The following is a 20,554-nucleotide window of genomic DNA, read 5'->3' as shown; positions in this document are numbered from 1 at the left end:
CAAAAGCATCCTGCAGGCTTTGTGTTTTTAATTAAAGGTCTATTTTAAGGGCAAAATCGGGTGCAAAGGCGCGCATGCTCAGGTTTCTAGCTGTAAGGTCTTTAACAGAGAGAGAGGGCTGGCTTCAAAGATGCCTTGAACAACTCCCCTCTTTCCATGGGGCGCAGCGACCCCTATAGCTTTGGACTCCTTGCGGACCCCGCAGCGGGAAAGACCGAGTCCTCACACTTCATTTAATTAATAATTTATTTTAATTAACGCCGTACGTCACGGTTGTCACACTGATCCCTTTGTGCAACCCGCATTAACCCACCTGCCGGCCTTGAAGCTGCCTGAGCAGCTGGCTTGGGAGGCTGTGGGCGGGGCAAGAGAGCTGAGGGGCGGGGCCTGAGGGGACGGGGCCTCGGAGGGCGGGGCGCGGGAAATTCCCCAGTGGAGGTGGGGAGGACAGTCAGCTGTGCAGCGCTGGGCGGGGTCGCGTGGCAGCGCGTAGGCCCAAGGCTCCCGAGCTGCAACCGCCGCCGCCCCCACCCCCCGCCGGTCCCCTGAAAGGCGTCTGCATCCGGATCCGGAGCCTTCTCCCAGCGGGCACGATGCCGAGGAAGCAGTGACCCCGAAGGAGGCCGAAGCCTGGGCGCCGGGTGAGCGGGGGCAGGGGGCGGGAAGGGGCTCGGCGAGGCGGGTGACTCCCTGTCCGCCCTGGAAGCTATACCCGCAGCTCGCTTCCCTGCGACCCGGAGCCAGTAGAGGTGTGGGTGGCAAGTGGGGGTGGGAGAGTCTGGGGGATGGCGGCGCTGGGAGGGTTTCCAGGACCCGACGGATCCTGACCCGGTGCGAGAGGGCAGCGCGGGCGTCCATCGCAAAGCGCCCTTCCCCCTTTTTTACCCGCCTGGCTGGCGGCAGGTGACTTCCTCTTGTAGGTCAGGGTGCCAACCTCCCGCAGGTCGGGAATGATTATACATCCAGTTCCTCACCAAACGGGAAGTGGTTAAGGGCACACTTTTGAAAGGCGTAAAAACTACTCTAGCTTTATGAAACTGCCCGGGACACTAAAGAACTGGTTACTGCTCTGAGGTGGTGGGATTACCAAACAGCCGAAAGGAATGTTCATAAACCGTTGTGTCTAGGAGAGCATGTGTGTATGTATGTGTTTGTGTGTATATTTAGATACATACATAGAGAGTATGAATATTTGATGAGGCTGAGAACCTCGAAGGAATTGTTTGTGTTGTCGGTAATGTGTTAAGCTGGAGGCAGTAAACATCGTAAGAGAAAGTGAAACCTAGGTTCGTCCACCCGGAAAACTGTATGGAAATACATGCCACAGAACTGTTTAAGGAGGAGATGGAAAATGAGACTTAGAACATAAAAGGCCTTGGATGTGGTTAAGCAAGAAGAATCACTGCCCCTTTCTCTTTGTGTGAGGAAGAGAAGAGCTGGAGGCCCTGGCCAGCCCCCACCCCCCCATCCTGGGACATGCCCAGTCTGTAGTAGGCTGGAGAGGTTCAGTCGCCGCGGCCAGTCCAGGGACTGCCGTGTAATGGACTGGGCAAGAGGAGTTTCAGTGTAGCCGGGAGCAAGAGGACAGTGATTAGAGAGTCTTCCCAGGTGATGGGTCAGTTTTTCTATTTATGTATTGTGTACAACATTAGGAAAGTGGGGTTTGTTGGGTTTTTCCGAGTAACTGACCTCTAGCTGCATATTATACTATGGAATCCAACTAAACTTTCCAAAACAAAACAAAACAAAACAAAACAAAACTTTACTCCTGAAAGAAATTAGTCACTGTATTACCTTCCTGTGGAATCCACACCCTTAGGTAGAGGCACATCTCTGTGTATTGAAAATAAAATGTATTTCATTCAGAAAGAAAAAAAGATTATATTAAAAATTCTCATTGTTTTCACTTTGATATGTGTATGTGGATTGAGTAATGGAATATATGTTATGAAATGATATCCAGATGTCTTTGTAGAGATATTTTTAAAATAGTACTAATTTTCAAAATAAGTCTTAAAAGTTGAGTTCAAGAATCTGGAAGTGAGTCCCACAGAACTATAGGAAAACATATACTAGCATGTCAGGTTTGTCATCTACAAAGCAGAAAGTGTTTTACAAATGTAAGACTTTAAAATACCTTGTTACACTATATTTTCATTTCATTTCAACAGACATTTACTGAGCCCTGTTCTCGGTGTGCCAGTCTCTAGGAAGAAATAGAATAGAGACCCTCACTTAGGTTTGATGGGAGGATAGACTGGCCTGGGATGATTACGGTACTTTGCAGAACAGGACTAAGGAGGTGAAACACAAAGTGCCACTGAGTGCTCAGAGGAAAGAACAGGTCACTTTACACGGGACATCTATTTGAGCTGGACATTAAACTGCCCAGTAGGTGTTTGCCAGGGAACAAGTGGGTCATAGCATCTCAGGGAGGGTCGAAAAGCAAAGGAAGGCAGGGAACTGTGAGCTATTTAATGTGCCTCAGGGCTGAGTGGCATGGTGACAGGAGATGGTACGAGTAGCTAAATGGGGGCCGGACTCTGAAAGGCCGTGTTTGTCTTGCTCGGGAGCTGGAACTCTGTCTGTATAGGAACGACTTTAAGCAAGCGGATGCCCTGGTACTAGGAAAGAAACCATGTAGGTCATGGGGCTGCAATGGAAAGAGAGGAGTCAGACCATGGGGGAAACTATGAAAATTCTTCAGTATTTGTTGAACTCACATGTATGTCAGGTAATGTTCTAGGTGCTAGGGACCCAGCGCTGGACAATACAGGCAAAAATCCTGTACTCTGTGGAGAACAACACTGCTGTAGTCCAGACAAGACCAGAAGGGGCCCACCTGAACCGGTGGGGATTGAGAGGAGGGGGAAGTAATGGGACCCGTTAGACTTGGGGGAAAGAGGAAACAGGAAGAATCAAGCATAATTCCCAGGTGCCTGCCTTGGGTGATAAGAGTTAAATCTGTTTCTATTTTCTGGATATTAGCAGTTACAAAGTCCAACTACCATTTCTGGCATTAAAAGGCAGGGTTTCTTTTGCCTCTTTAACAGGATATGCACTTTCACTTCTATTTCCAGGGTGATGATGAGCTTAGCTGATGCAATCTTGGAATCTTCCTCAGTGCCCTTGAAAACCCAAACTAGAATTTGCCAATAGCCAACTATTGTGTCTGATCAGGTCTTCACTGTTTAAAACTAATTATCCATGGAGGGTTGAACCTACGAATACTTAATCAGCAAATTTGGCGACTCAGCCACCCTAGGGTAAGAGCCTGGCTTTGTTCCATGTTACTCCTGTTGGTCCAATTTCCAGTGGGTGGAAGTCACTTTCAGGCAGATTTCTGTTTGATACAAAATGACTTTCTGGCAGTAAGAACTGTCCTGTGACAGAACGGGCAGTTGCCTGCTAAGGTCATATGCTCATTTTCTCTGTCACTGAGGTCATTCAAGCCTGGTCTATAAGACCATCTACCATGGAAATTAGACATTCTTGCACTGAATAAGAAGATGTGCTGGATCATTTTTAAGACCAACTCAGGAATGAGACTGAAGCTCATGACTATGAAGTCAAATCACTGCTATGATTACTTGACTTCTACAATTAAGAAGGATAATTGTAATCAGGAATTCAAATAGCAGATCCGAGGATAAAATCTAGATTTTGCTATTGCTAGTCCACCCTTTCGGATAGTTCCCATTCTTCCTCATTGGTGAAATCTTCACAAATCCTGTGCTAAATAAATTCACCCTTCTGTCGGTCAAAAATATCTTTGCTTAGAAATGATGTATTTCAGATCTAGATTGATTGGATTTTTATGAGAAATCCTGTTATTAGATAGAAACTCGGAGTAAGTGGCTTAGTTCCAGTTTCTGTAACCTTTGAAGATGTGTGCAAGGGTTTATAATGGATCTCTGTGTTTCTCAATTGAAAATGGCTCAAGGTAATGCTAAGAATTTAGAGAACTCAGCTTTTCTCTAACAGACATTCTACCAGTAGACACCTCATATATGCACTGAACTGTGATAGCTCCTGATGACACCCCCCTCAAATATTCTAAAATCATAAGATGCGCTCAGAGTCACCAAAAATCAATTAAATTGCTTTTTGTAAAAGTTTGGCTGTAAGTATTTATGTGCTTATGTTTGGCATTTATGCTTTTTATTTACTATGACATTTGAATTACCAAATAATTTTTCCTGAAAATGCTGCATAACAAAGAGTCCACTCTAACTGGAACGGGCATGGGTATCAGTGAAAGAGAGCAGCATGGCTATGAAGGCACTGAGGCAGATGTGGTGAACAGTCGAGGCTGGACTGTGATCTTCCTAGAATCTTAAGAATACTTTTCACAGAGCTTCTGAGCTGAAAGCAACCATAATGATCACCATTTGCTAGGCAAGTCAGTAAATCATCACCAGAGGTCAGGTGAGTTCTCAAGGTCACACATCTGGCTAGTGGCACCCAGTTTATTTTTCTACTATCTCCCTTAGGATAACCCTGCTTTTTTTTTTTTTTTCTCATGTCCTTATAAAATCTGGGCAACTGGAAAAAGTTGATAACTAGAACCAGTTTTAACTGTTATGGTTGTGCCTCAAGTCTGGGTGGAGATATAAGGGAAAGTCAAGGAGGAAAAATACCTGAAGGGACTATCTCTCTTCTCTCCCCTCCCCTTCACCTCTCCCCTCCCCCTTTCCTCACCCCTCCCCTCCCGTCTCTTCTCTCCCCCTCCTCTTCTTATGTCCCTTTCCTCTCTCTTGGAAAAGCCATTAAGGAGAAATGTGTGCCTATAATAAAATGAAACCAAACACATCTCTAGATATCTGCTTAGATAGTTAAAAAAAAAAAACAAACCTGTTAAATGCTTCCATTTACTTTTGCAAAGCATAGTCTAATCATTGAATACTTGAGGAAATTTAATGTTGACAACTGAATGATACACATTACAAGGATTTTATCTTTGTGTTATTTAGTAAAAATCCTTTTTTATAAAATGTTAGCTCCAACATCATAACTGTGCAAAAATGAGTTTAACGGAAAGCCAGAAACTGATTTTATTCAAATTATTTTATCCAAATTATTTTATAGGGGAAAACAAAAGCAGTCTATTCTGGTTACCTAACGTGAAGAGATGACACACTTCACCCTGTACCTCTGCTGCTCTAGAGAAGTCACACAGGCCACAGTGCCAGGGGCGGGGGCGTTGGGCTGTCAGGAGGACAAGTACCTTCAGACCAAGAGCAGGTCGCCAGGCTGTGGGTTCCAGGAGGCCTCCAGAGAGCCCAGGGATTGCATGCTGTCGGAATGGGGAGTGCTCTGCACTCCCAGGGACTGGTGTATTGTAATATATGGGCACTAACATATGGTGGTTTCACCAGCTTCTGCCCTAACAGGCACAGGGACTTAAAAATCATAATGGATGCTTCCCTTGTGGTCTCTTAGAGAAACAGCCATTTGTCCTCTGCCCTCCTGGTGGTGGTGGCAGGTTCTACTGGTGTATGTGGGAACTTCTAGGGACAAGGTTCTTTGGACAAAGTGAAAATTCAAGTCAGTAGTAAATTCTTTGCAAGCAATTCATTGACTCTTATTGCTGAGAAGAAATAGGACAAAAAACATCCTTCTGGCGGCCTTGGTTATTTCTTTAAGATTTCTGATAGTGTGCGATGGCTGAATGGAGTGAAATGTGGAGTCTGGGCGAGTTACATGGGCCAGTCTCCCATGTTCATCTAGGGAGCACTCACAGGGTTGTGAGACTGTGATATACGACGAATCAGAGCACTGCGCTCTCCTCATCCTCCAGTGATGGATGCAGTGACTTTGCAGTTCCTCATGAAAAGGCATAATCATCATCTTCGTGAAAAAGTGAAAAAGAAAATGTGTGCCTACAGCATTAGATTTCAACGTTTGCCCAGGTGGTAGGCCAGAGAGCAGGACAGTTGGGGTACACCCGTGTATCTTATTTATGGACACATTGACTGCTCTACACAATAAAGTGGAATGCTTAAACTGCTCTCAGAATAGGCAGCCACTAAGCCAGACGTTCTGTCTTTTCAGTGTGCTTTGCAGAAGTGTCGTGTATGGAAGCCTAAGTATCCAGTGGTACGTTCACCGTATGACAGGGCTGGGTTTGGGAACCATCCTGAATGCTCCATTGAGCTTCTAAGTGACCTTGGATGACCTATAAAGCGTCTGTGAGCTCAGCTCTGTCGCTCAAATAGCTGTCTAGTTGAGTTTTAGTGAGGATTAGAAACTGACCCTCTGGTGCACTGAATCAGCTCACAGTAAGCATCCAAAATATGTCAATTCTACATTTCCTTTTAGCCAAAAATACAAGAAATAAAATGAGTTTTTTAAATAGTTAATTATTGAGATATGATCCACATCCTATACAATTCACTCAAAATGTGGAGATTTGAGCTCAAAGATTTTCTTGGGAAAATCGATTTAATTTGCCCATATCTACAAATATATCATAGAAACCCTCTTGAACTCCTCACATTAGGATTCCTGGTCATCATATTATACCCAGCTCTTCCTGCTCCATCTCCCACATCCTCACTTTATACCCCTTTCTGTGCCCTTATACACAGACATACAAACTGAAGCTAGGATGGACCTTTGTTGTTTAAAAGAAAGAATCAAGATTGTTTGAGATATGACTGGAGAGAAAGTCGGCACCTTCTAGGATACTTACCAGTGCCCGCATGTGGGTTTGTGGGACTTGTGGGGACCCCTCGCAGAGGGGGATGTTTCTACTTTGTGGCTTTTCCATAGAAACTGCTGCCATGTCCCACCAACCACTCAGCTGGCTGACCGAAAAGGGGGACAGCCCCAACGAGACCACAGGAAATGGACCTCCCAATCTGGCTCACCCAAACCTGGACACGTTCACCCCGCATGAGCTGCTGCAGCAGATGAGAGAGCTTCTAATTGAGAACCATCAGCTCAAAGGTAAGCGACACCTGTCCCAGGTGTCTCCGCTCCCCCTGGGCCTTCGGAACGCCATCCCTTGGTCATAGGCTTGTAGGCGAGCTCCCTTCTCTGCACCTGGTTCCCTGCGGGGAGAAAGAGCACAGAATTGCTTTTAGTAATGCTAAAACTATTCCCACTGTTTACTTTTGGATACAGGTAGGAATTAAAGTAGTGTATGTATCTCAGGGAAATGACATAATAACATTTAGCCCATTTAAAAGGAAAAAGGAAAAAAGGCTGCTATTCTTACAGAGTCAGTCCTAAATATCACCTTAAGAGAAAGCATTCTAGTATCTCCAGCCATGGCTTTCAGCAGGACCAGTGTTGGAATCCAGGAGTGATGGACCTCAGTCTATCTAGCTGTTCATAGGCGTTTGGTTACAATAAATCAGCAAAATCCATTTTATTTTCTTGGACTTTTGAGGACTAGAAATGACATTAGACCTGCTAGTACTGTCTGGAAGCAGAAACCACTCATCTTGCTACACAGTCTTTCCAGCTGACCCTTGGGCCCAGGCCGAGCTTGGCGTTGTGAGATGCAGAGCTACATGGTGAGATGGTCTCCAGGGAGGTTCTGTTCATGACACCAAGTCCAGTCCCCTGGTGTGTGACACTCTCCCTCTGAACCCCATGCAGAAGCCATGAAGCTAAATAATCAAGCTATGAAAGGGCGATTCGAGGAGCTTTCAGCCTGGACAGAGAAGCAGAAGGAAAAACGCCTCTTTTTTGAGACCCAGAGCAAAGAAGCCAAAGAGCACCTAACAGCTCTGAGTCGTGAAAATGAAAAACTGAAGCAAGAACTTGGAAAGCTAAAAGAGAAAACAGAAAGGTCCTTTCAGGTGAGCAGACCGATCAGTTGTGATTTTATTCTGTTAATATGTGTAGTGGGATCTTACTTGTCTAGACGTCTAGATCAAAACCGTTCATAGTTCAGACTAGATGGATGTTATGCATTATCTTCAAAGAAGAGTTCTTGATGAGAAGATTGGTTGCAATTTTTTTTAAGTACAGTTACAATGTGTCAATTTCTAGTGTATAGCACAATGTCCCAATTATGCATGTATGTACATATATTCATTTTCATATTCTTTTTCATTAAAGGTTATTACAAGATATTGAATATAGTTCCCTGTGCTATACAGAAGAAACTTGTTTTTTTAAATATTTTTTTATATATAGTGGCTAACATTTGCAACTCTCAAACTCCCAAATTTATCCCTTCCCACCTCCTTTTCTTGGTAACCATAAGATTGTTTACTATGTCTGTGAGTCTGTTTCTGTTTTATATATGAGTTTATAGTGTCCTTTTTTTCTCTTTTTTTTAAGATTCCACATATGAGTGATGTTATATGATATTTTTCTTTCTCTTTCCGGCTTAGTTCACTTAGAATGTTGATCTCTGGGTCCATCCATGTTGTTGCAAATGGCATTATTTTATTCTTTTTATGGCTGAGTAGTATTCCGTTGTATAAATGTACCACAGTTTCTTTATCCAGTCATCTGTCAACGGACATTTAAGTTGCTTCAGTGTCTTGGCTATTGTATATAGTGCTGCTGTGAACATTGAGGGAGATTGGCTACAACTTTAAGGGTGATATATAAGCTCTGGTGGAGGAAAGAAATGTGAAAAGTTTTGACCATGTTGACTAGAGTCAAAAGAGTGTTATGGTTTAAATCAATATTTTGGATTCATTATTGATAGTATGGAAGGACCTCTGCCTCAAACCATCCAAGTGTTAGTTTTTAGTTTATGTCTTTGATATAGAATTGCATTTAGAGAATCTGTTACTCAGAATTTTCTCGTATCGACTTTGTCCTTTCTCTCAGTCTAAAATAGATTCCTTACTTTATGCTTTACATTTACTTTTTGAAAATGGTTTGACAACTGTCATGTTGTGACATGAGGCTATAGGATTGCTACATTTCCACTGACCCAGAGAACCTGAGAAATGTGCTCACACCTGAGAATGGGTATCAATGATGTTATTGAAAAAGCAAATCAGAGCACATTTGAAGCCTCTGCTCATAGATTAAGGCTCACTGGGTATTTGTTTAGATGAACATCTGAGGTTCATTTTCTTCCAAACCTAGAACTTAACAGCTTTAGGGAGGATGGAGCACTGAGTTGATTCTTGGATAGCAGTGATTTTTCTTTATTTTTTATTTGGCTTACAATATTCTGTTAGTTTCAGGTGTACAGCAAAGTGATTCAGATATATATATATATACTTTTTTCAGATTATTTTCCATTATTGGTTATTATAGGATATTGAGTATAGTTCCCTGTGCTCTACAGTAAATCCTTGGTGCTTCTCTATTTTATGTATGGTGGTTTGTATCTGTTAATCCCATACTCCTAATTTATCCTTCTCCTCTTCAGTGATTTTCCTTGAGACTTTACCTTGAGCTTTGTCGATGTCGAATTTCTTAAATGGGTAAAGAATACAAGCAAAAAAATAAAATGGAAAGAAAATTATGAAAAGGGGATAATAGAATAATCTAAGGAATTAAAAGTTGTTTAGAAAAAAATCATAGCTTATATCAAGCATCTTACTCCAACTCCTGCTCATGGGACAGTGAAAACATTCTGCTTTAATAAATTTGTGTTTGTATTGGAAATGTTTCACTGTTGATAAGTTTTGTCACGTCTGAGGCTTCAACTTGTCTTACAGTTCAAAGAGCATTAAGCTACTTCTTTGAGGGAAACCTCTCATTGTCTAAATATTCTTGCGGTAGAATACTTGAAGAAATGACCATCTGGGGTATATGAGTAATTTTCTGCTCTCTGGAAGAAGACGTCTTAATTGTTTTCCTCTCTTGGCTTTTGGGATGTGGGCTCACAGTTGGCTTCAGCCTGCTGGGGCCTACCACACTGAAGCCAAACTTCCAGAAGCATTTCATCTGTCTGAGATAGTCTACCTGGAGGTCTTCTTAAAAGGTCGCAGAATTGGAAGAAGTTGAGATTAGAAGCTGGGGCTCTGGACAGTTTCTCAGCTGAAGCAAGTTACAAGCAGGACTTAGAAATGAGTCCTTGGGACAAAGAGACACTCAGGACTCTTAAAAACCCTTGGTCATTGTGGGTTCATCACCAGTCATGGGTTCTGGCTGGCAGAAGTCCCACTGAGACGGAATGAATTACTCGAGACTCTGTGGAAAAAGTCAGGAGAGCGAGAGGGAGTCAGGAGCCAACTCCACGAACCTCTCAAATGCTCCCACATTTATTGTGTACAATCAAAGAAGAAATCACTAACAGTTGTGTGATGGAATGCAGGAATTTAGGGAAAGACAGGGTGGGATCGAGATTGTAGAGTCTGGCTCAAGGTCAGAGGACCCTTTATGTTTTGGTAAGTCATGTTCGTGTTGGCACCAGCGAGCCTTACAGCTTTTCAGGGCGGAACGTATGAGAAGCAGCTGCTTGACAACATTTTTCGTGGACTCAGGCGGCTGTGCCTGTCTTAGGTTGCCCTCCTCAGGGGATCTTACCTGTAATTGGCTAACCAGCCTTCTCACCTCTGAGTTTGAAGCTTTTTATAACTTGTTTGCCATTCCGGCCCAAGACTCATTCCTTTGGTCCCACTGTCCTTCCTTTGGTCCCACAGTCGGGGGCCTACAGTTTACCTTTAGGGAAGTCGTGGGAAGAAGGGAGCAAGATACATCCTTATAAAATACGTTAAAGCAGACCACCAGACCAGCCAGTTCCTTGCTTTGGGGATAGAAGACTATCTAACAGCAGGCACGCCCAGCATTTATAGCCGAGGGCTTGAGTCATTGCTTTGCAACAGCAGAGTGCTATCCAAAACCTCAACTATGCAAGCAAGGCAGTTACTAAGCACATTTGCTCTTCTTTAAGGATACAAGCGGCTGGGGTCTGTTACAATTTGTTAACCCAATCTTGGGCTCCCGCAGGTCATCAGCTTTCTCCCCACAAACTGCCTCCCAGGCCCACAGCTTGCCTCCCTGGCTCTTCTCTAATTTTTGTTTCATGGACAACTTGTGGTGATTTTTAAAGTTTAGGCCCTCATCTTCCTGATTTACTAAGGCTCTCAAGGCCTCAGATTTTCCTCTCTCATGCCGGCGCCTCTTTGCTGCTACTTCTGCAAGGACTCCCCCAAGCCACAAGGGCCTCATGCATGTTCTGCGCCACACAAGGGAAGAGAAGAGGGAATCTCCTTAGGAGATCTGCCTTCTGATCCCCAGGGTGAGGCCGAGGCATGTTCTGTCCTGATTTCACTGCACTGTACATCATGATCTCTGAAGAGTGCTTTTTAACTTTTAACTACAGAGTGCTAGGTGAAGGTCGTTAGAAAGACTTATTTTTGGATTATAGAGTGGCATGTCAGCCTGAGCACATTTCCAGGACAGCCAGGCACAAAGACAGAGAAATTGTTGTTTCACAAAAGCCAATCAATGTTAAGTGCACAAAGTGATGAAAGACATAATAAGTAATGGAGTTGGACTTGAGAATAAACCCTGGGAGTTTAGTCCAGGAAGGCAGTGGGCGGAGCCTTAACAGAGCAATGGAGAGAAATTTAAAGTGTCACACCTCACAAGGTGTTCTATAGCCAAATAAGTAGATCCACAATTTCCCACGGAGGATAAGAGACCCTCACAATTGTAAAAAAGAGAATTAACACGATAGCTGAGATTCTGGAGTCATGGCCTTATATCCCTGATCCTCAGACACTTATTTAAAACTCTATTTCCTTCCTTTGTGCCAAGGTGGTTTTTAAAAACCTGTTCCGCACAGCGTCCTCAGGGAGGTCGAGAGGGTGGATATGAAGATTCCTAACAAGAAATCTGACAGTCTTGCCCTTACCTGCTGCTTTCTGGTTCCAGGCTAGGCAGTGCCTTTCCCTTTAAGTCTTTAAATGTATGTTTCTTTGCTCTGAGTCATTCCCAGGAGAGACAACACAGGCTTTGCACCTTTCCTTGCACACTTAACTCTTCAGTTTTACAATGAGTTGCTTCTTTTCTAAAGCCTGTGGGAGTTTCCTAGCAAGGGAATGCTCCAGATAAAGGCAGGGTCCGATCCCACTGGGGTGAGGGGCACGTCCATGCTGCAAGTTACTACCTACCCCTCACCTTTGCATACTTCCTGCACTAACTGGCTTATGGTCATGGTCCATACACATGCCTTTCTGATAATTTTTTGATCCTACTGTGAGCCTTTGGGCCTGTGTACTGTTCATGAGGAAATCTACAGGGTATGGGTATGTGAATTTTCTGTGTGTTGCAATCCCCTGATATCTCAAGTGTACATATTTCTGGTGGCACCTTGTCCATGAGAGCAGTGAGGGGAGAAGTCAGAGGGGCCGAGAAGGGCACAGCTGGAAGAGACCAGAAGAGATCATGTGGTGTCATGTCTTTCTTTCTGACCCAAGATAACTGAAGCCAAGACATTAAGTGAATCTTCACAAGGCGACACAGGCACTGATTAGCAGTGAGAGCTAGACTCTCCCTTCTGCCAAGCGAAAACCCCACATGTAAACAGGCGCTTTCTCACATGTCTTTGTTCCACGTAGTAACTGCAACAGGATGGACACAACGTGACATTAGGGAAATATTAATGTTTTCGTGTTTGTCTTTCAGTTTTCAGTTTTATTAGGTAGAATTGTTATAATTTGACTGTACATACACAATGTATTGCATATAAATAGAGAAGTATTAATATTTATTTAGGCCGAACTTTAATTTTTCCACTTTTAGTACCAGCCTCTGAATTTTCAGTTTTCTTATTTCTCACCAGACTTATTTCCTGGCCGTTTGAAAACACCAACATGGAGTATTATGGCAACCAGACTATGCCTGGGAGAATTTCAGACATTTCGTTGTGTTTTGCTGTTACTATACAGTCATGCCCTTGGTGCTCTGGCTTCTAAGCAGACATGCCAAGTGTGGGGAGGCTAGGAGTGAGTATGCATTTGTAGGGAGAAGGAAAAGGCAAGAGGTTGAGTTGTGGCAGCTGTTTGTCCTTCTTTTCTGAAATTTTTTACTACAACTTACAAGTGGATCATTGCCAAAGTCTGTTTGGTTATTTTCGTATCAGATTATTCCAACATGATGAGGAAGCCTTTCTTGTCATGAGATTATTTTAATTTTCTGTTATTTGCATACAATAAAATCATGTAAAATTTTCCAGTTTAAATGATATGCCGAAATCGATTGCCAAGGAAAAGCTAGAATTCCCTACTGTAAAGCATAGCCATCTTGCCAGTGGGTGTGGGGACACTCGAGCTTGATGGCCAAGTCCTTAGTTTGACTCATTAATTACTTTGCTCCTCATCCTTTCCAGGACCTCTCTGGGGACCCCAAGGTCCCCAGAGCAGAGGCAGAACAGGAAGCAGAGCAGCTGAAGGCCCAGGTGACACGCCTTCAGGCTGAAAAGGCAGATCTGCTGGGCATCGTGTCTGAATTACAGCTCAAGCTGAGCTCAGGTGGCCCTTCTGAAGACTCCTTTGTTGAAATCGGAATGGCTGTGAGTGGGGTGGTTTTGCTTTTTTCCTTTTAATTGCACTATACTCAGTTTACCGTGTTGTGTCAGTCTCTGGTGCCCGGCACAGGTTTTCAGTCACACGTGAATATACATATACTCGTTCGCATATTCTTTTTCACCGTGAGCTACTACAAGATCTTGACTCTGTTTCCCTGTGCTGTACGGTATAAACTTGTCTATCTATTCTATACCTCCCTGTCGAACTCCCAGTCTGTCCCTTCCCACCCCCTCCCCCTGGTGGTTTTGGTTTTGTTTTAAGCAAGTTACAAACCTCACCTGGACAATTCAATATCGCTATTTCCTTTTGACACAAGGAAGCAAATAGTGGGGACATTTCAGTAGAGGGAACATAGATGTATAACAGAATGCTTGTGGTTATCAGAGCTGAAATGGAAAATACTGATTACCTTTTATGACCAAAGAGATAATCCTTTTTCCCCCTAATTTGTCCTGACAAATTTATGTGACTGACCTAAAAAGAAAAAAGAAAAGAAAAGAAAAGAAAAAAGGCATAAACTTTTTCAGCCTAGGTCTTAAAGCTGTGTTTAGCATTTCACTTAGGTAAGCAGAATTGTGATCAGATACAGTAAAATCAAGTGGCTTTAAAACACATTCATAATAGAATCCTCTTTTCAAATAAAGTCTTAGGAGGAACCTTGGTGTATTAAAAAGTAAGAAGTGGAGAAAAAGATCAGAGCTGGTTGTAGCCCAAAGAAATGCCCTGGCTTCTCCTTCCCGTCTGAGAGCAGCTGCCGGGCAACCTCCGAGAACAGAGTCAGACGCTGGTGCTACTAAATTGGCATTTACGTGCGACCCCAAATGAAGTGAGCTGGGCGAGGTGGCACGTGCCCGCCCGTTCCTGATGTGAAGCAGCTGTCAGGGGCAGGTGTCTGGTGTCTGGGTGGTCCGGCTAAAGAGCAGAGCAGGCAGATGAAGCCCAGAGAGAGCTCTCCTTCTTTGCTACTAAAAAAAAAATTGAATACAGAGTGAGGGAGACGAGCACAGGAGGATAAAATCCCCCCCAGTACACACAGTCATTCCAGCTTTGTCAGAGTACACGTCTGCTACAGGAAGAGAGATTGTGTCTTTGAAAGAGAAAACTGGACCGTGGAGATAAGTGGGGCTGGGCTGGGGTGAGGAGCGCCATGCACAAAGCTGAACTACGGATGTGTCTGAAATATTAGTGTGTGCCCTTCTTTACTTCCTCCTTCATTCGCTGCACTAAAGAAAACAGATTTAGAAAATGGCTCTTAATGACCTTACCACCCGTGCCCCTCATCAATTTGTAAATTTTAAGTTAATAGTGACTGAAGTCAAGAGAAGTAAAATGGTAATCGGAAAGTACACCATGTCAGAGTACTCCTTCTGCAAATGACCAAAGATTATGAAAACACAACATTGATCAGAGAGCTTTAATCTTCTGCAAATAACTGATAAAATTCAGGAAGCCCAAGGAGCTTATCAGAAGTTCCAAATGAGGCTTCTTTCTTTAGGGTGTGTGGTTAGCATAACATTCTCCCTCAGTGATGAGCGATACTTATTTTTAGACTCAGCTTGTTTTTCTTGCCCTGCTTCTGTGAATAGGAAAACACTCCCCAAGATTTAGGAACAGTGTGCACACACAAAATTATCTAGAAACATCTTTGTGTGTTTTTGGAAGATCTTTTCACTAGCCCATTGGAATATAAAATGTCTTTCAAATCGTTTAAGTGGTTTGAGTCTTACTGTTCCCTAAGTGGCCCAAGATGCTTACGAATTTCTAATAGGAGCCGCCTTTGTGCTTTATGAGCCTTGCCCACAGAAAACAGCCCTTTTTTTCAGTGTTGCTTCAGCAAGTCTAGCACTTCGCAGTTTAAAGGACTGTATGGGCAAGGTGTGTGGAATTGTCACTAGCTCTGTGTGACCTTAACTTGGAGAAGGGAACTGCCAAGGAGAGAGAGAAGGAGATAAGCTTTCCTGTGTATGGGTCAGGGTGACTGTGATGAAGGAGAGACCAACCTCTCGTCTCTCCTGGATATTTATAATCCTGATGGGCGGGCAGGTTGAGGGAAGGGGAAATTTCCATTCCATTTGAGTGACCAAATTTAAACATCTCATGTTTCAATGTTTGATAGGTTCCTTGGGTTGTGAGTCATCAAAATTCTTGATCTTTCATCTTTTTGATAAAGAATTTATCTTGCAGACATACTGTGTTAAATCCCTTTCATGTCTCCTTTTATAGGAGGGAGAAGCAGATGTGGCAACAAAAGAAATCAAGACAACTCCTAGGCCCACAAGAACTGACTCCACTGACACGTATGTGAAGAAGCACTAGAGCCGTCAGAAGACACGCTGGGCAGTCTTGTCATTCTCCCAGCTCGCCACTGGGAGGCCAAACGTGGTGGGCTGAAAAAGCCACTTACTAGCTTATACCAGGACCTTTCAAGAATGTTCGGCTTGAATGCTATTTAATGTTGCAGCCAAAACTGGTGGAGAATGAAGACAATGTTTGGTGCCTTTGTAGGCTAACCCCTCACCACGCTATTTAGAGGTGTTCATCTCCATCAGATGGGAAGTGGAAACAAACTTGTTCTCAGTTAAAAGACCCATGTGTCCTATTTGTTTACCAGTGCAGTCTGACCAGGCTGCCCAGCTGATAGGGTTAGATTTCCATTTTCTCTTCCCTGTTCATTTCCAAGTACAAGCCAAGGTGACTAATACTGGGTAATCTTCCGTAACAGTGACCGTTGTTGCTCTGGGTGTCAGTGGCTGTTTTTTGCAAGTGTCCAGATATCTGAGCTGGGCACTCAAGTAGACTTGTCCCAAGTAGATATTTGGAAGCAGACATCTTTCATGGTGGGGGTACCTGGAGAGGGCAGGGGACTGGGCACCTGAGACTCTTGCAAATAGCTCTGACCCAGAATGCTCGTCCTCTGTGAGCAGATTACTACTGTATAAATCTACTTAAAAGAGATACTCATCTGAAAACTTCCCTAAGGATCTCTTCCCTCATTGGCTTTTAATATTTTTTTCTATAACTTGATGAATGTACTTATAAAACATAAAAATGAGTTTGTTTGTTTGTTTTTTTCAATTATGCTCCCAAGCCCTTGTATAAGGGAGAAAATAAAGATTAGATAATATTCTTTCATCCATCAGGGCAGTTGGCAGAAATGAAAGTTATTTCCTTTTTCAGTTAGAAATTCCTCAACACCCCCCCCCCACCATTGCTTTTTGTAATATATCAAAACACTTTCCTGGAAGTGGTGGGAAGGAAGAAAGCCCTATTTGAAATTTCCAAGCCACTTCCTCTTCATTTATAGCCATGTAGAGACCACTTCCTCTTTTAAACCACACAGCTGTTTTTTAGTAACAGCTGCTTTGCCCTGTTGGAAAGTAGTTTAAGGAGTCAGAGATTGATTTAATCCTGGCTCTCTGTTAGATGTGTGAATTTGAGTAGATTACTGAAAGAGTGGCTGCCATTAGCATCAGCATAGTCGCCCAGAATGTTGAGTGACTGCAGTGGTGGTCGTGGTTTTCTTTGTCATTGAGCCACCTCTTGATTTAATCTGATTTTGAAATCAAGAAAAATACTTGATGTACCAACAGTGCCTACATTTCTCTGCTCTCATTATTTGAAACCAAAACCAAAGATGATTTTCTTCTCCTTACCTGAGACCGTGGTGGCTTCTGTCAACTTAGAGAAAGGCTGGTGATGTGAATGTCACCACAGGCAGCACAAGTGTGTGTGCCCTTTGTGTGACTGTGGTCCTCTTGGGGTGAGTCCTCTAGGAAAGCTGAGCACCAAAAACCAGGGCTACCCTCTGCTCCACAGTGTCCGTGGGTCCTGTGATCTGGTGCTGTGCGCACAGTGACCATTTGGAAGACGTGAGCACGTGCAGTGTAAGGCGAGCCTGCCTGTCAGTCCCCACTCCTTCCTTGGAAAGCAAGGAAGAGTGTGGCACTGGACATCACCGGGCCATCTGTGCTCGGTCTGTAAATGAGAATTAACTGGAGACTGTTCAGGAAAGCAGTTCCTTGAAATTGGTTCATTATATTCTTAGACTCTGACATTTTTGTTTTCTCATGGAAACCTTTTAACCTTCATGCTGTCTTGATGTAGGAGCAGATCTGCAGAAGGCACCAGGAATTATTTGGAATTTGAGGAATTAACTGTGAGCCAGCTCCTGCTTGGTCTAAGGGAAGGAAACCAGAAGGTGGAGAGACTTGAAATTGCACTCAAGGAAGCCAAAGAAAGGTATGAAATAAGCAATCTGAAATTTACATACACTGCTTTTATTTAAACAGTTTTATCGAGATATTGAGATGTATTAAGATACCATACAATTCATCCATTTAAAGTGTACATTCCAATTTTTTAAAGAATATTCAGAGTTATGTAGCCTTTTCCACATTATAATTTTAGAATGTTTTTCCCCCACATAAGAAATCCATATCCATTACCACTCGTTCCCCATTCTTCATAGCAATCTACTTTCTGTCTCATAGACTTACCTTTTCTGCACACTTCATATAAATGGACTCATACAGTATGTGGTCCTTTGTGATTGGCTCATTTTATTTACCATCATGCTTTCAAAGTTCATCCATGGTATCAGCTCTTCATTCCTTTCTGTTGCCAAATAATACTCCATTGTGTGCCCAGACAACACTTAGTTGATCTGTTTATCATTTGATGAACAGTTGGGTTGGTTCCACTTTTTGCCTATTATGAATAATGTCTGCCCTAAACATTCATGCACAATTTTTTGTGTGGAAATGTTTTTCAAATTTGCTGGGTGTATACCTAGGAGTTGAACTACTAGGTCACATGGTAACTCTCTTTAAGATTTTGAGTAATTACCAACTGTTTTCCACAGTGGCTGCACCACTTTACATTCCCACCAGCGGTGTATGAGGGTTCTACTTTCTCCACATCCTTACCAACACTTGTCTTATCTTTTTGATTATGGCCATCCTGGTGGATGTGAAGTGGCATCTCACTGTGATTTCAACTTTATCTCTTCAGTGACTAATAATGTTGAGCACCTTTTCATATTGGCCATTTGTATATCTTCTTCTTTGCCCATTAAAAAAAAAACTGGATTGTCTTTTACTTACTGTGAATTATAAGAGCTCATTAATAGTCTGGAGACAAGTCCTTTGTGAGGCATATGATTTGCAAATATTTTCTCCCATTGTGTGGATTATCTTTTCACTTCCTTGTTGGTATCATTTGGAGCACAAAATTTTTTTATTTTGATCTAGTCCAGTTTATCTGTTTGTTTGGTTTTTTGTCACTTGTGCTTTTGGTGTCGTATCTAAGAAACCATTACCTAACCCACGGTCACAAAGATTCACCCCTGTGTTTTCTCCTAAGAGTTTTATAGTTTTAGCTCTTACATGTATTTAACTCTGTGATCCATTTTGAGTTCATTTTTGTTCATAGTGTGAGGTAAGGGTCCATCTTCATTCTTTTGTATGTAGATATCTAGTTGTCCCAACATGATTTGTTGAAAAGATAATTCTTTCCCTCACTAAACTGTCTTGGCACCCATGGTGTAACTCAGTTGACCATAAATGTAAAGGTTAGTTCCTAAATGCTCAGTGTTGTTCAGTTGATTTATATGTCTCTCCTTATGCCAATGCTGCACTGTCTTGATTTAGTTTTATAGTAAATTTTGGCATTGGGAAACCTGAATCCTCCAATTGTGTTCTTTTAAAAGATTGTTTTGGCTATTCTGGATCCCTTGTTGTTCTATATCAATCTTAGGATAAGTTTGTTAATTTTTGGAAAAACATCAGTGGGGAATTTGTTAGGAATTGCGCTGAATCTGGAGATTGATTTGGGGAGCATTGCCATCTTAAGAATAGTAAGTCTTCTGATCCATGAACGTGGGTGTCTTCCCATTTACTTAGGTCATCTTTAATTTCTTTCAGTGATGTGTTTTAGTTTTCAGCATACATGTTTTGGGGAAACTGGCCTCTCAGAAATGTAGTATACACACAAACGCTTCGGGGTAAAGTTTATCTTCCTTGTAGAGCTGTGAAGTCAATGAATTTCTACATGTGAATGAACTTTTTAGTAGTGCTAAGTGCTAACCATATAAAACATGGGGGAGGTTATGCAGGAGTTTTAAGGTTCCAGTGACTGCGACATTTAATCGCAACTATGCGACATTAAATAACAAATATATGAAATTATACAAACAAATAATATTAAATAATAAATATGCAGCATTTAATCATAAATATGTGTATATAATATATAAATATCTTATGCCTGAGAATTCTCTCAGACATTATAAATGGCTCATTAATTTTAAAATTATAGTGTTACAAGAAGCACTTTCGAACTGAAGCAGTTGAAAATTTTAACTATAAGATCTGTTCTTGTATTGTTGGTTTTTTTAATGAGGGGTAGGTAGTTAGGTTTCTTCATTGATTTCTGCTTGGAGGAGGTACTGGGGATTGAACCCAGGTCCTCTTGTGCACTAGGCATGTGCTCTACCACTTGAGCTATACCCTTCCCCTAGATCTGTTTTTAAAATATGAAATATAAGTTACTTACTCAGGGCGAGGTTAAGCTGGAAGACACTGGCATTTGTTCAGTGACTTATTTGATAGTCACCTCTTTTCAAAGGTTGAAAAAGGTATAATGGCTATAAATCCTGTTTTTATCCCACATAAAATTTACCCCGCTGTCCCTTAGAAAGATTCAGAGAGGAGACCAGTATCATGTATTCTAATAGAGTAAAAGATCTGCCCTGCCTTTCTGACAAATCCTAAAACAAGTAATAATGCTCAGATAAATAGATAAATAAAAGCATTCCTTTTACACCTTAATTATTACAGCTGATTTCTAAAGGGAGGATGTTATGCTTTGAAAAAGACCTTTAATAGTAAGAGTAATCAGTGTGTTTCTGTTTCATTGGCACGTTGACCCTCCTGAGTTCTGCACACCATCCTAAGTCAAGTTTAGCCAGTAATTCATCCTTCCTCAGTGATTAGCTTTGATAATAAAAATGTAAAGTCATGAGTTTGCTGATGACATATCCTGATCTTTCATATGATCTAGTATATAATTTCTGCTTTCAAAATGATACGTCT

General features: G+C 42.3%; 1 protein-coding gene across 7 annotated transcripts in view; it reads left to right on the top strand.

Annotated features, from left to right (window-relative positions):
* The first annotated feature begins 430 nt into the window (after positions 1-430).
* OPTN (optineurin) overlaps positions 431-20,554 on the top strand; it is a 41,963-nt gene continuing 21,839 nt past the window's right edge. For 3 of the 7 annotated variants that reach the window (XM_072955373.1, XM_072955375.1, XM_072955376.1), the window contains exons 1-6: positions 448-641; positions 6,775-6,951; positions 7,609-7,811; positions 13,265-13,447; positions 15,687-15,760; positions 17,568-17,702. In XM_072955373.1, coding sequence (XP_072811474.1) covers positions 6,786-6,951; positions 7,609-7,811; positions 13,265-13,447; positions 15,687-15,760; positions 17,568-17,702 — 761 coding nt within the window. In that variant the 5' untranslated portion in view covers positions 448-641; positions 6,775-6,785. Of the gene's footprint in view, positions 642-6,077; positions 6,100-6,774; positions 6,952-7,608; positions 7,812-13,264; positions 13,448-15,686; positions 15,761-17,567; positions 17,703-20,554 lie in introns of those variants that run through there. The other 4 variants (XM_072955372.1, XM_072955377.1, XM_072955374.1 and 1 more) reach the window with 4 other exon arrangements.

Source organism: Vicugna pacos, chromosome 35, assembly GCF_048564905.1.
Source record: "Vicugna pacos chromosome 35, VicPac4, whole genome shotgun sequence".
Classification (NCBI taxonomy): domain Eukaryota; kingdom Metazoa; phylum Chordata; class Mammalia; order Artiodactyla; family Camelidae; genus Vicugna; species Vicugna pacos.
Note: the sequence above shows the minus strand (reverse complement) of the source record. Positions and strands in the feature narration are given on the sequence as shown.